Source organism: Nerophis ophidion, linkage group LG14, assembly GCF_033978795.1.
Source record: "Nerophis ophidion isolate RoL-2023_Sa linkage group LG14, RoL_Noph_v1.0, whole genome shotgun sequence".
NCBI classification, from domain to species: Eukaryota; Metazoa; Chordata; class Actinopteri; order Syngnathiformes; family Syngnathidae; genus Nerophis; species Nerophis ophidion.
This window is the reverse complement of record NC_084624.1, coordinates 35,633,293-35,647,315: the sequence shown is the minus strand read 5'-3', so window position 1 is coordinate 35,647,315 and position 14,023 is coordinate 35,633,293. Positions and strand designations below refer to the sequence as shown.

Below are 14,023 nucleotides of genomic sequence, written 5' to 3'. Positions count from 1 at the left end.
CAATTAAAAAAATATTAAACACTTATTTTACAGACAATTTTACTCATGTATTTGTATCCTCCTCATACTTTTCTATGATCGGCCTCATCCCATGGCTGCTGTACCCTGCTGACTGGCTTAGTCGAGTTGTGAAGCTGCACATAAGTTCATTGATAGACAACGGTCTTTGATGTCAGAGGCCAAGCCTTAACTGATGCAAAAATCACACTGTAATGCTGACTTTTAGGCTACTACATCAGGGTTTGTTGATGCTGGGAATTAAACCCTTATCTCCCAGGGGAAAGGGCAAGGTTTGGTGTGTTGGGCCAGGGAGCTGGCATGATGGTGGCTGTCATGTGTGAGTTAAGAGCTGGTTGCCCCATGCATTGCACCACATGGTCTGGTCTTCCCTGCCTACAAACCAGGTGTGACATCCCAATAGTGATTACTGTGAACAGAACAGAACAAAGAAGAACAGGAGAGAGAACCGAAGAAACTTCCGAGAATCAAGGTGAGCTAAATATAATATTTTATTTCAGCATGCTTGACCCTAGCTGAGGACTTTTATGGTAAAAGGTGGACTAAGCATTTGTTTCTTGTTATGTTTTGTCCGTTTGCTTATTTGTTTGTTTTCTTGTAGAAATTACTTACACTGCATGGACCAAAGATGAAGTTTGCCATTGGCTTCAAAAAGAGGGGCTGGCTGATAACTAGAAGTCATTTTCTGGTGGGGTATAATGAATTTTCAGTGTCAATGTTGTCCGATTAAATCCAGAACACAAAAGAGATACCTGAAACATCTAGAAATATAACATGAAAGTGAACCTAGCTTCGTTGTTGAATGCGGCCAAAATGGATGCCCCAGTACTTATACCAAAATATCATCCCTTCCAAAACACATAAACTGGAAGCACAGAACTACAGTTCAAGAGGAAAATGCTGAAGTTCAGAGAAATGGTGAAGATCATTTTGAAGAAGAGCCCCACATGGAGACTTCTCCCTCTCTTTTAGAGAAATTGGCAGCAGTGAAAAGAAACTCAAAAAGCGATCTCACCTTTTTTATGCTCAAGCTTCATGTTCACACATTACTTCAAGTGATAAAGACAACTCTTGCTAAAGATGTTGGGGAGCTTTTTCACAAATTCACCTTCTGAGGACAGCATGATGTGTCTGGCCTGTCATGTTGCTGATTCCAATGGATCTATGCTGACTTTTGACCTGTTCTCCCTTGGAACCTACACAGCCTCTCCTTTTTTGTTGGACCATCTTTAAAAAAATGTTTTTCTCATTTAAATGTTTTGAATGTTTGCTCAATGTCAACATGATAAATGACCAAAATATAATATGAACTAAACTGATCTGTAGAATACAATATGGTTCTTTATAGAACCCTCAGAAGACAAGACGGTTATCGGTGAAAACCTTTGAAAAGGGATGTTTTTAGAACCCTCTGTGTCAGGTCTAGATGAAACCCTTGAAACATGAAATAGTTCTTAGTGGAACTCCCTGCGTGGGTTCTAGATGAAACCCTTGAAATACGAAAGGGTTCTTAGTGGAACTCCCTGTGTGGGTTCTAGATGAAACCCTTGAAATACAAAAGGGTTTTAGTGGAACTCCCTCTGTGGGTTCTAGATGAAACCCTTGAAATACGAAAGGGTTCTTAGTGGAACTCCCTGTGTGGGTTCTAGATGAAACCCATGAAACATGAAAGGGTTTTTAGTGGAACTCCCTGCGTGGGTTCTTTGTAGAACCTCTCATGGGGGTTCTGGGTGGAACCTTACACACACAGTTCTAGGTATAACCCTTCATGTTGGGTTCTAAGTAGAACCCTCCAAAAGGGTTCCAGGTGGAAACTTTATAAAAAGGTTCTACCTGGAGCCAACAAGGGTTCTCCTATGAGGACAAGCCGAAGAACCTTATATGGTTCTACTTAGCACTTTTATTTCTAAGAGTGTATTGCAAGCTGAAATAGGTCAGTATTTTTAAAATAAATGATAAATAGAGACCTACTTTTACTTTTAGTAAGTATCGGAATGTTCCCAAAGACGACACTTTACTTAGGTGACATGACCCCAGCACATCCTGGCGGTTTGTAAAAACTGGTAAGCAGAAACCTCCCTAAAACAATTGACTAAAAAAGCTTTCTTTTTGTATGTCTCATCAAAAAGCAGTGGAAAGATGTACGTGTCTGTTAGAGCAGTAGCTTTAAAGTTACTATCCCTCCATCCATTTTTTACCGCTTGTCCCTTATAGGGTCACGGGTGTTGCTGGAGCCTATCCCAGCTGCACAAGGGCGCAAGGCGGGTTACACCAGTGCTATCTTATTCACATACAACATTATATTCTACTGTATTCACATCTAACATAGCTAAACAAGCTGAAATGACCACAATCGGGGATGATAGGCACACTGTGTATGGCCATCAATCAGTCACATAAGCAATAAGCATGGAAACTAGAACTTACATGGAGCAGTGAAAGTAGAAGAAACTAAATTATTTGACAAGTCAGACTAATTTAGTACATAAACTGTAAAAAGTGACATGGCATTGATTTGTGCCGAAAATATAATTTCAGTTCTTACGTGTCTTAATAATAAAGCTGCTGCTGCTGCTGTCTTTTTTGTTTGTAATTGTTTTTTTCCATCCATCCATTTTCTGCCGCTTGTCCCTATTGGGGTCGCGGGGGGTCGCTGGAGCCTATCTCAGCTGCATTCGGGCGGAAGGCGGGTACACCCTGGACAAGTCGCCCCCTCACCGCCGTAAATGGTTTTTAATCTTCGTCATTTACTTCAGTTTATTACAGTATATCTCTATATATGTATTTATTTATTTTTTATCAATTTTGGCCAAAGGGTGTGTATTTCGGGCTTCACAATGGCAGAGGAGTTAGTGCGTCTGCCTCACAATACGAAGGTCCTGAGTAGTCAGGGTTCAATCCCGGGCTCGGGATCTTTCTGTGTGGAGTTTGCATGTCCTCCCTGTGAATGCGTGGGTTCCCTCCGGGTACTCCGGCTTCCTCCCACTTCCAAAAACATGCATCTGGGGATAGGTTGATTGGCAACACTAAAATTGGCCCTAGTGTGTGAATGTTGTCTGTCTAATAATAATAATAATAATAATAATAATGGATTGGATTTATATCGCGCTTTTCTATTGTTAGATACTCAAAGCGCTCACATAGAAGTGGGAACCCATCATTCATTCACAACTTGTGGTGGTAAGTTACATCTGTAGCCACAGCTGCCCTGGGGTAGGCTGCCAGCTTGCGCCTACGGCCCCTCCGACCACCAATCATTCATTCATCATTCATTCACCAGTGTGAGCGGCACCGGGGGAGAGGGTCTATCTGTGTTGGCCCTGCGATGAGGTGGCAACTTTTCCAGGGTGTACCCCGCCCTCCGCCCGATTGTAGCTCAGATAGGCACCAGCGCCCAAAGGGAATAAGCGGATGGATGGATGGGTGGGTGTGTATTTCAATTTCTTACATACACTTGCTATTACATATGTTGGCTAGAGGGGGGGGCACTTTTAAAAGTGACAGTCCATCCATCCATCCATTTTCTACCGCTTGTCCCTTTTGGGGTCAATTTAAAAAATCCCTCCTATTTGAGACCACCCTAATTTTGATAGATTTTACCACCAGGGTGCAAACGAGATCTCTATGTTTTGTTTTTTGTAATGTGCTTAAGGCCGATGACAAACGAGTCACGGACCACAGATGGGCCCTGTGCCGCACTTTGGGCAACCGAGCTGTTGAAGCTAACTGTAGATAGTACTTTATTGATTCCTTTAAGAGAGTTCCCTCAGGAAAATGGCCACTATAGTCTTAGTACCGTAGTGTATTTGTTTATCTTATGGTCACATATGGGACGCGGGTTGTCTGTAAAATCAGCTGTTCACCGGGTGAGTTTTTTCGGGGATAAAAAGGGAATTCCTTTTTTAGCTGCCGTCTTGTTTTATCATATATTGCTGCCTTTGCACCTGTCAAAGTTTACTTTTGTAGGCACATTAAATCAACCAAAAATTCTGACTTTGGAGCAATGTTGACGGACTCCAGTATTTGGCTCTCTAATAGATGCAATGGTTTTTGCATATTAGGACCATTATTTCGGTCCTAACTTGTTCACCGGTCCTCATATGGAATGTAGTTTTCCTTCTTGATGTCTCAAGAAGTGTAGAAATACAAGAACGCACGCACACACACGCACATGCACACACATACTGCTTATCATTTGGAAAGGGGATAAAGTTTTTGATCATCACTTATGGGGACCACACTTTCTACAGGTTGTGGAGGCAGAAAACAAAATTGTTGAATCGGCCACTGCCCAGTTAGCTCATACACGTCTTAAAATCTCTGGATTGATGAAGTAATGTGCTTATCATTCTTACTGGGGACCCTGGAAAAAAATTGTTAATATGGTTCATGGGGACCAAATTTAAATGATTTTGCATAATTCACACAACTTGTCTGTAATTGACTACTGAGGACAATTTTTAAAAATAAAGTTCAAATTAAATATGACATGATCCTCAGAATACAGCACTACAGCTGTCCTCTTATAGGACAGGTGTAAGTGATTAACTATACACGGAAGAAGTGTGAGCAGAGCAGCGAGTGCAGTACCAGCTACAGCCTGATGAGGGGGCTTGCTGTGCAAATGTCTCACACTCAAACTAACCAGTAAACATGCTTTAAGGGCCAAAGCTTAAAAATCACTTAGGCATCTTCGGAATGGATCTGACTATCATTTAAAAAGGTTTCCCTTTAGGGGACCTGTTTTTTTGATGACTACTTTTTACTTTTACTTGAGTCATACTCTTCTAAAATAACAGTACTCTATCCACCTCTTTCCAATACACTCATCTTCACATGGGTAAGTACATACTATACATACAATTTGTTGACTTATTTTTACTAGAATGACTTAATGTTAACATGAGACTTGACACATAGCACACGTGATGGTGAGGGTTTGACACCGAAACAGATATTTCTATAATTTCCAATGGGGGGAAATGTATTCTAAATTTGACCAACTCAGAGGTCGGTTTAAGTCTGGAAAGGATTCATTCTATCATAATTTATTTTTAAAGTAACAAATATTACTATTGTCTTGTTTATCCTATACTTTCATAAAGGCAAGCAGCTTCTTCTTCTGGTGGTACATGGGCTCTATCTAGTAGTACGCCAAATAATAATTTTATTAAATATCAAATCACACAGTGTTACTGTTCAAACTGTGTATAATGTTACAGTGGCCAAAAATATTAAATACATTTGTTAAATAAAACCGATGCCTTGTTTTTAACGAATACTTAAACCTGCTACTTTACTGTATTAGAATGTGGGTCATTATAGTGGTACTAGTCTGAGGTGGTAATTGGTGAAAACATTTTTGAGAAAACATTTTTGAGAACCACTGATCTAGAACTTTCGGTCATATTGTGAAAAAAGGAGCGCATGTGGCTAAACACGCATTAATAACAACACAATGGCAAGGGCAATTAATACACATGCGCCACATTTGTACCTGCAAACACACATTGTACCAACACATGTATGGAAATCAACACGTTCTAATTAGGTAACCTGTGGTAGGACGTTGTGATGGTGTTTGTGTAACATGCTCTTACCTCGGGGTCCGGTATCTGTGACAAGACGCAGGGCAAGCACTGGGACAGCAGCAGCGGCGCTGTGAAGCCCCCCCTCAGAAGAATCTGTGGATCTCCAACCATTCTCTTCTCCCTGCATCCGCCCTTCCCCCTTCTCCTCTCTCCACCGCTTCCTTCTCTTCCTTTCTTGTCTGGTGCCCAATAAGGACTGTTCCACAACGGCGCCGCCCGCCCCCCGCCCCGACACGCCACCCGGCCAGGTGATTAATGGTAGATATGGTCTACCCCCAATGGTGGTCCGCTGCCCTCTTGTCTCTTTTCTATCTCACAATGCTGCAGCGCTGCATCCATACTGCTTGTCTGTAAGGGAGGAAGTCATGGCAGGCAGTTGGGGCCACATTAATTAATTAATAGACCTGGTGTGGTTTACAGCCAGCCCATCCTGTAAGTGTGTGTGTGTGTGTGTGTGTGTGTGTGTGTGTATTCTTAAAGGGGATTGGACAATACAGTTACAATAAGATTGGCCTGTGCGGGATATGGAAGCCTATGGCAGCGAGCATCCTCATCTTTTTGACTCATAACCTGTCCACCATATGTGTGAGTTATTGAGTTTACATTCTTTAAAGCAGGGGTCGGGAACCTTTGGGCTGAGAGAGCCATGGAAGCCAAATATTTCAAAATGTATTTCCGTGACAGCCATATCATACTTTTTAACACTGAATACAACTAAATGCGAGCATTTTTAAGTAAGACCAACATTTTTTGAGTATAATAAGTCTCTTATTCTTTTTAATAACATTCTAAACATTAGCAAATAATAAATATAATACTTCTTACCATTAAAGCGACATCAGAAAACGGATGGTTGGATTAAAATGCACAAGAATGTTTTATAACTTGAATGTTATTTTTTACACTGTGATTACCAGCGGAGTTATTAATTACTTATCGTGTTAAGCAATGTCAGCTAAGATTTATCTGAGAGCCAGATGCAGTCATCAAAAGAGCAACATCTGGCTCTAGAGGCATAGGTTCCCTACCCCTGCTTTAAACCGTTCCTCTTGCCTTAACACCGCAGTGAGTTCGGACAGGAGACGATCAGGGACACCGAAACAAACTCGTTAGTTAACATATTTAGCTAACGATCTCGTTAGCTTACTAGTTGTTGCCTCCCATTTGCTCTCTGAGCCACCACATTGCTGCTAATTAGTGTTGGCCTAAAACCGATATGTTGGTACCGATACCGGTACCAAAATTATTTCGATACTTTTTGGTACTTTTCTAAATAAAGGGGACCACAAAAAAATGCATTATTGGCTTTATTTCAACTATAAAATCTTTGGGTACATTAAACATGTTTCTTTTTGCAAGTTTGTCCTTAAATAAAATAGTGAACATACAAGACAACTTGTCTTTTAGTACTAAGTAATCAAACAAAAGCTCTTAATTTAGCTGCTGATGTATGCAGTAACATATTGTCTCATTTTCCATTCTATTATTTTGTCAAAATTATTAAGGACAAGTGGTAGAAAATGAATTATTGATCAACTTGTTCATTTACTGTTAATATCTGCTTATTTTCTCTTTTGACATGCCCTATCTGCACTTCTGTTAAAATGTAATCACTTATTCTTCTGTTGTTTGATACTTTACATTAGTTTTGGATGATACCACACTTTTGGTTATAAATCCGATACCAAGTAGTTACAGAATCATACATTGGTCATATTCAAAGTCCTCATGTGTCCAGGGACATATTTCCTGAGTTTGTAAACATAATATACATTTGAAAAAAATGAAAGCTGATGATGTGATGCCAAAAAACATTGACGTAATTGTAGTAGAATTGACTATAGATACGCTCCTGTACTTGGTATCATTACAGTGGATGTCAGGTGTAGATCCACCAATGGTGTTTGTTTACATTGTGACGCCGGTGAGCTAGGGTGTGTAATGAAGAATGATTAGCTATTCCTCGTCCTGCAGGGATGATACTTGTAAGAAACGTACTTTATTTGTCGCCTTGGAGGCGAGGATTAGTGATTTAGAAGTAGCTAAAACACTGCTGACTAGGGCTGGACTTTATCCGCTAGCTAGTTAGCCATGTCTTAAAGCACCTCTGCCTGAGGGCGTTTCAGTGTTATAACTTCACCTTTATCAACAGTTTTTAAGCCAAAATGCATCCGATCTCCCTTTTCTGTCTACACACTGTGTCTGCTTGTAAGTACTCTGTGATTGTGCACTGCCGAACATGCTCCTCTGCTCGTAATCCAGCAATGACACAACGTGATGACGACGGTGGTGTGGGCGGCGGTGGCGGACCGGTACTTTTCAGAGATGGTATAGTACCGAATATGATTCATTAGTATCGCGGTACTATACTAATACTGGTATTCCGTACAACCCTACTGCTAATCATATTTGGATGATTACAATCCAAACACTCTTAGTTCTAAACCAGTTGTAGAGTATTTATTAGTAGCCAGTGAGAAGGTATTTTTCAGACGTGATGGATGTAGACAGAGGTCACAACACCCAAAGTATGTTACCTTAGGAGGCGTGGCTATAGGATAGAGTTGCCAAATGGGAAATATTTTGTTATTTGCATGCAAGTTACACAATTTTACAATACATTTTTTATGATAAAAAATGCTAATAAATTATTTACTAAAAACCACTGAAAATGATGTGTTCATTCCATGTGACATGTGTCAAAAAGACAGTCAAAAGAGGTTGGTAGATGAGAATAAATGTAAATGCACCTGATTGCAGAGAATGTAGTCTTGATTTTCCCAAATTTTCTTTCGAGGCTTGTGTGGGAGCACTTTGTGCTGATTTTTGTTCCCTCTTTTTTTCCTGAAAGGGTGCTCACATGCCTGCGAGAAGAAAACACTAATGAGGGCTGAACAAAAACGCCAAACCTCAAATAAATACCTCCTTGCTGTGATAACCTTTACTATATGATAAAATGTCACTGTGTTGCAGTAGGCCCCTTGACCAGACACATGGCATCTGTAAAGCTGGTGTTTACAGTGGAGTTTAAAGAGACAGGACAGAGGATGCATAAATCAACAGACATTCGGAAAGTACTTAAGACTGTTTCCCCATATTGATATGTTAAATTTGATGAATACAGTTTTCCTCTCAAAATTCTAAACACAACAAACAGTGACATGAAAATATTGTATATTTTTGAAAAATGTTAAAAAAATCAATAAATCATAACAACATAAGTATTCACGACCTTTGACATTAGGCTGAAAATTGAGCACAGGTCCGTCTTGTTTTCACTGATTCTCCTGTTTCTACAGCTTCATTAGAGACTACCTGTTGTCAATTCAGGTGACTGGATATGATTTGGAAAGGCACGCACTTCCCGTGACACCGAAAGGGACAAACGGTAGAATATGGATGGATGGATGGATGGATAGACCTGTCCATACAGGATCCTACAGATGACAGTGCACAAACCAAGCATGAACTCAAACAAATTGTCTGTGGCACACATCTGGGAAAGCTCAGAATGGGACCGATGGCCTCAATCATCTATAAATCGTAGAAGTTCTGAATCATGAAGACACTATCTAGTGCTGGTCAAATGTCTCAACTATGAACCCCGTTTCCATATGAGTTGGGAAATTGTGTTAGATGTAAATATAAACGGAATACAATGATTAGCAAATCCTGTTGAACCCATATTCAGTTGAACGCACTACAAAGACAACATATTTGATGTTCGAACTCATAAACTTTTTTTTTTTTGCAAATATTAATTAACTTAGAATTTCATGGCTGCAACATGTGCCAAAGTAGTTGGGAAAGGGCATGTTCACCACTGTGTTATATCACCTTTTCTTTTAACAACACTCAATAAACGTTTGGGAACTGAGGAAACTAATTATTGAAGCTTTGAAAGTGGAATTCTTTCTCATTCTCGTTTTATGTAGAGCTTCAACGTTCAACAGTCCGGGGTCTCCGCTGTCGTATTTTACGCTTCATAATGCGCCACTCATTTTCGATGGGAGACAGGTCTGGACTGCAGGCGGGCCAGGAAAGTACCCGCACTCTTTTACTACGAAACCACGCTGTTGTAACACGTGGCTTGGCATTGTCTTGCTGAAATAAGCAGGGGCGTCCATGATAACATTGCTTGGATGACAACATATGTTGCTCCAAAACCTGTATGGACCATTCAGCATTAATTATGCCTTCACAGATGTGTAAGTTACCCTAGCCTTGGGCACTAATACACCCCCATACCATCACAGATGCTGGCTTTTGAACTTTGCGCCTATAACAATCCGGATGGTTATTTTCCTCTTTGTTCTGGAGGACACCACGTCCACAGTTTCCAAATATAATTTGAAATGTGGACTCGTCAGACCACAGAACACTTTTCCACTTTGCATCAGTCCATCTTAGATGATCTCGGGCCCAGAGAAGCCGGCGGCGTTCCTTGGTGTTGTTGATAAATGGGTTTTGCTTTGCATTGCAGTTTTAACTTGCACTTACAGATGTAGCAAACAACTGTAGTTACTGACAGTGGTTTTATGAAGTGTTCCTGAGCCAATGTGGTGATATCCTTTACACACTGATGTTGGTTTTTGATGCAGTACTGCTTGAGGGATCAAAGGTCCGTAATATCATGGCTTACGTGCAGTGATTTCTCCAGATTCTCTGAACCTTTTGATGATTTTACGGACCGTAGATGGTAAAATCCTTTCAATAGCTCGTTGAGAAATGTTGTTCTAAAACTGTTCGACAATTTTCTTACAAATTGGTGACCCTCCTTGTTTGTGAATTACTTAGCAAATCATGGACGCTGCTTTTATACCCAATCATGGCACTGTCCTGTTCCCAATTAGCCTGCACACCTGTGGGATGTTCCAAATAAGTGTTTGATGAGCATCTCTCAACTTTATCAGCATTTATTGCCACCTTTCCCAACTTCTTTGTCATGTGTTGCTAGAATCAAATTATAACATTAATGATTATTTGCAAAAAAAAAACAAAAAACTTTTATCTATTTGAACATCAATTATGTTGTTTTTGTAGCATATTCAACTGAATATGGGTCGAAAATGATTTGCAAATCATTGTATTCCGTTTAAATTTACATCTGACACAATTTCCCAACTCATACAGTGTAGGGAAACGGGGTTTGTATAAGGCACATATCAGCATACCTGGATTTTGCCCTTGGATTGAGAGAAACACAACTTGTCTATTGAGAAAAAAGATTGAACTACTTGGTGTGAATGCCAGACATCGTGTTTGGAGGAAACCAGGCACCGCTCATAGAGACAGAGACATCGTGGATGGAAAAACTGCTCCGAGCACTAACCTCAGACTGAGCTCAGCAATAAAACAATGCTAAGGACACGGCCAAGATTACAGAGTGACCACTCTGTGGATGTCCTTGAATGGCCCTGACAGAACCTGGTTTTGATTCCAATTAAACATGGAGAAAGTGAAAATGGCTCAGCACTAACACTTCCAATCCAACCTGATACAGCATCAGCAGTGCTGCAAACATTAATAGGTAAAACTTGCCAAAGTTATGTGTGGTATTATATCATACACTGTATCTTAAAAGACTTGAAGTTGTAATGTATGCCAAAGGTGTGTTAAGTATTAAGCAGAGGCTGCAAATACTGTACTCTTGTACATGTGATTTTTTGTTAATACATTTGCAAACCATTAAAAATATCATGTCATTCAGGGGTGTTGTGTGTAGAATTTGGACTAAAGCGTGTTCCATTTTGCATTCCAGCGTTATCATCCAGCATGCACAAACTAAGTTAGTGTAAAAAGAAGAAGAAGAAAAAAGCACCTGCGGTAGAAGTGTGTGGCTCAGCTGGCGTGTGTTCCCCTTCATGTCTTCCCCAATTACCGTTGTCTTTGTCTCTGGTGTCTGCTGATACATTAGACTCAAAAAAAGAAGGATCAGTAGCATGTGATGTGTGCAGCTGCTCATGCCCTTCACATAATGCACATACACACATACTATGGGATGTCTGCATTGTTGCTGGTGATATCACACACAACGACTCAAACTTCCAGCTCATTTGTACACTTCTTTCCTTATAAAAAACACATTCACATCTTTGCACGTATTACATTCTTTTGACTCCCTCTTACTGGGATCATGTTGCACATTCATTGTAGACTCAATCACTAGAGAAGAATAGACAAGTGATTTGCAATGATTGAATTGAAGAAACTGGATTTCCTTGTTCTCTCAGTCGGGTATAATGGCCCGACATGTTAGGGAAAATTTCACAAAGACCCAGTTGGAAAAGACACAGGTAATAAGAGCCTCTATGATGTGTGTATGTTCTTTCTGACTTCCATGCTATGTTAGTGAGAGTTCTGACATGTAAACAGGGAGGTGACTAGGAATGGGTACCATTCACATTAGAATAGATACAGTACCAAATCCTGGTACCTGGGAATTGATACCAGTACTCAATGGTGACAATGTCGGTACTTTTGTGTGTTCAAATGTGTTAATGAATTTGTTTAAAAAAAAAATATATATATATATATATGTGTGTGTTTTTTTAATTAATTGAACATTTAGCTGTGCAGTCTAGTTATCTTGTTTTCTTACACTTCTGTGTTTCATGTGCATGTATTATATAATAAACTTTGCATGCACTTGCAATTCCAAGACGTTAGATGGCAGTAGTGTATAAATTATGCAAAGTTTCTTAACCACAGGGCGGCCATATCTGTTTCTCAGCTGTGGTCCGTATCGGCCACAGGGTTATTCAGTTGAAATACCCTTTTTCACCACTTGTGGCAGTAATGACAATATAAAAAAAAGTAGAAGTCTGGAGCTCAAGTCAGAGAAGCTTCTTAAGCGCAAAAATTATGACCCAGGTGGTGAAGTTGTATTTTCAATTGAATTTAAATTTATTGACAGCTTTTTTAAGAAACATATATCAATAATTATTTAGTTACAATCTATTTTAGCACTGCATAATTGTATTTACCTGCACATTTATTTTTTCATCAGTTTTTATGTTTTCCTTCTTTTGCAGTATATTTGATTAGTATTTATTCTGTGATCAGCCTGACCTAAGCCTTAATAATAATCTTTGTGATTATGTGAAGGTGTATCCTGTTCAACTACGTAGGTTAGATATAATTATTGAATCTGATTAGAAACAAGAGTACGATTATTAATTCAGTGTTAGTGTTTAGGAACCGGGCCGATCTGTAGTGGAAAAGTATAGGGCCCCAAGGTCAAATAGGTTAAGAAACCCTGGACTATGCTCTGTTGTAGTCTTTTGTTGAGTCCGACAAACTGTTGAAACTTCAAGTATTGTACTTATTACACACACCAGCTGTTTTATTGTGACGTGCGTCCTCGTTGTAGTTTTCATGACCAAATTTGAATGTTTTCAAATCGTTATGTAAGGTGGCTAATGTTAATCAGTGGCATTAGGGACCAATGGTCTTCTCAAACTCGCATTTTACTAAACTGAAATAGCCTTTTGGGTTGGAAAAAAGGTTTCCTGACTCAACATCTGCAAAGTGGTAGATTTACAGAAAGCACAGTAACCACACTGCCATCTAGTGTAATTTTTAAATCTAGATGCTTTCTTTTTGTAGGTTGTTCAAATCGCAATTTTTTTTTTTTCATTGGACAGAGATAATACATTAATTACAACTAACATTTTGCAAAATACATACGTTTCATATGTTGATCATCTATTAAATTTTCAAATAAATATTTGGGTTGACTCTTTTGGAAAATGCATGTGTAATTGTGCATGAATAACACCGTAGCCCTAAAAGACACCTTGGTAAAGCTCAACAGGCTGGCAACTTCAAAAATAGATCTTGGTTGAAAAAAGGTTAATGACCCCTCCAAGTTTTATGCAAAAATATGTCTTGGTCCTATGTTTGGTAAAGAATACTAATGGGAAGCTGGTAACAAAGCTAAAACAAACAAAAAAAAAAGACGGATAATATCAAATGGAACAAAAACAGTTCTTACAATAGATTACAATGACATGCAGCAATCCAATAGCTTAATACCAGAGTCCGTTGTCACATTGTGTATTTTAAACATGTTGGCGGGTGTAATCAAGGGTTGCTTCAACACTGTCTCGGTAAAAAGGTAAAAAGACTACCACTTGATGTCCAATTACTATAAATTTCTCATTAGAAGGAGTTGTTTATTTACTTTCCATTAAATGTAAATGAGTGAGACTAGAAGCTGAATGGCCTTCTTAGATGGCCCCCAAAGCAACTAAATGCCTTTATGTACTGATGGCTAACTTTAACCTCGACCTTCCTTCACAGCTCCACTGTTTACTTTAGCTTTCTGGACACAGTCAATGGTCTGCAGGAAGCGTCGGCGCAGAACGAGGGAATACCTCAGAGGAGACGGACGGAGAAAGGAGTCATTGAAA

At 39.5% G+C, this 14,023-nt stretch overlaps 1 protein-coding gene across 2 annotated transcripts in view; it reads right to left on the bottom strand.

The window, feature by feature from the left end:
* The window catches only part of tmie (transmembrane inner ear), a 54,315-nt gene extending 48,524 nt beyond the window's left edge, over nucleotides 1-5,791 (bottom strand). For both annotated transcript variants that reach the window (XM_061921127.1, XM_061921128.1), the window contains exon 1: nucleotides 5,619-5,791. In XM_061921127.1, the coding sequence (XP_061777111.1) occupies nucleotides 5,619-5,720 (102 nt within the window). In that variant the 5' untranslated portion in view covers nucleotides 5,721-5,791. The remainder of the gene's footprint in view (nucleotides 1-5,618) is intronic.
* Nucleotides 5,792-14,023: the final 8,232 nt, after the last annotated feature.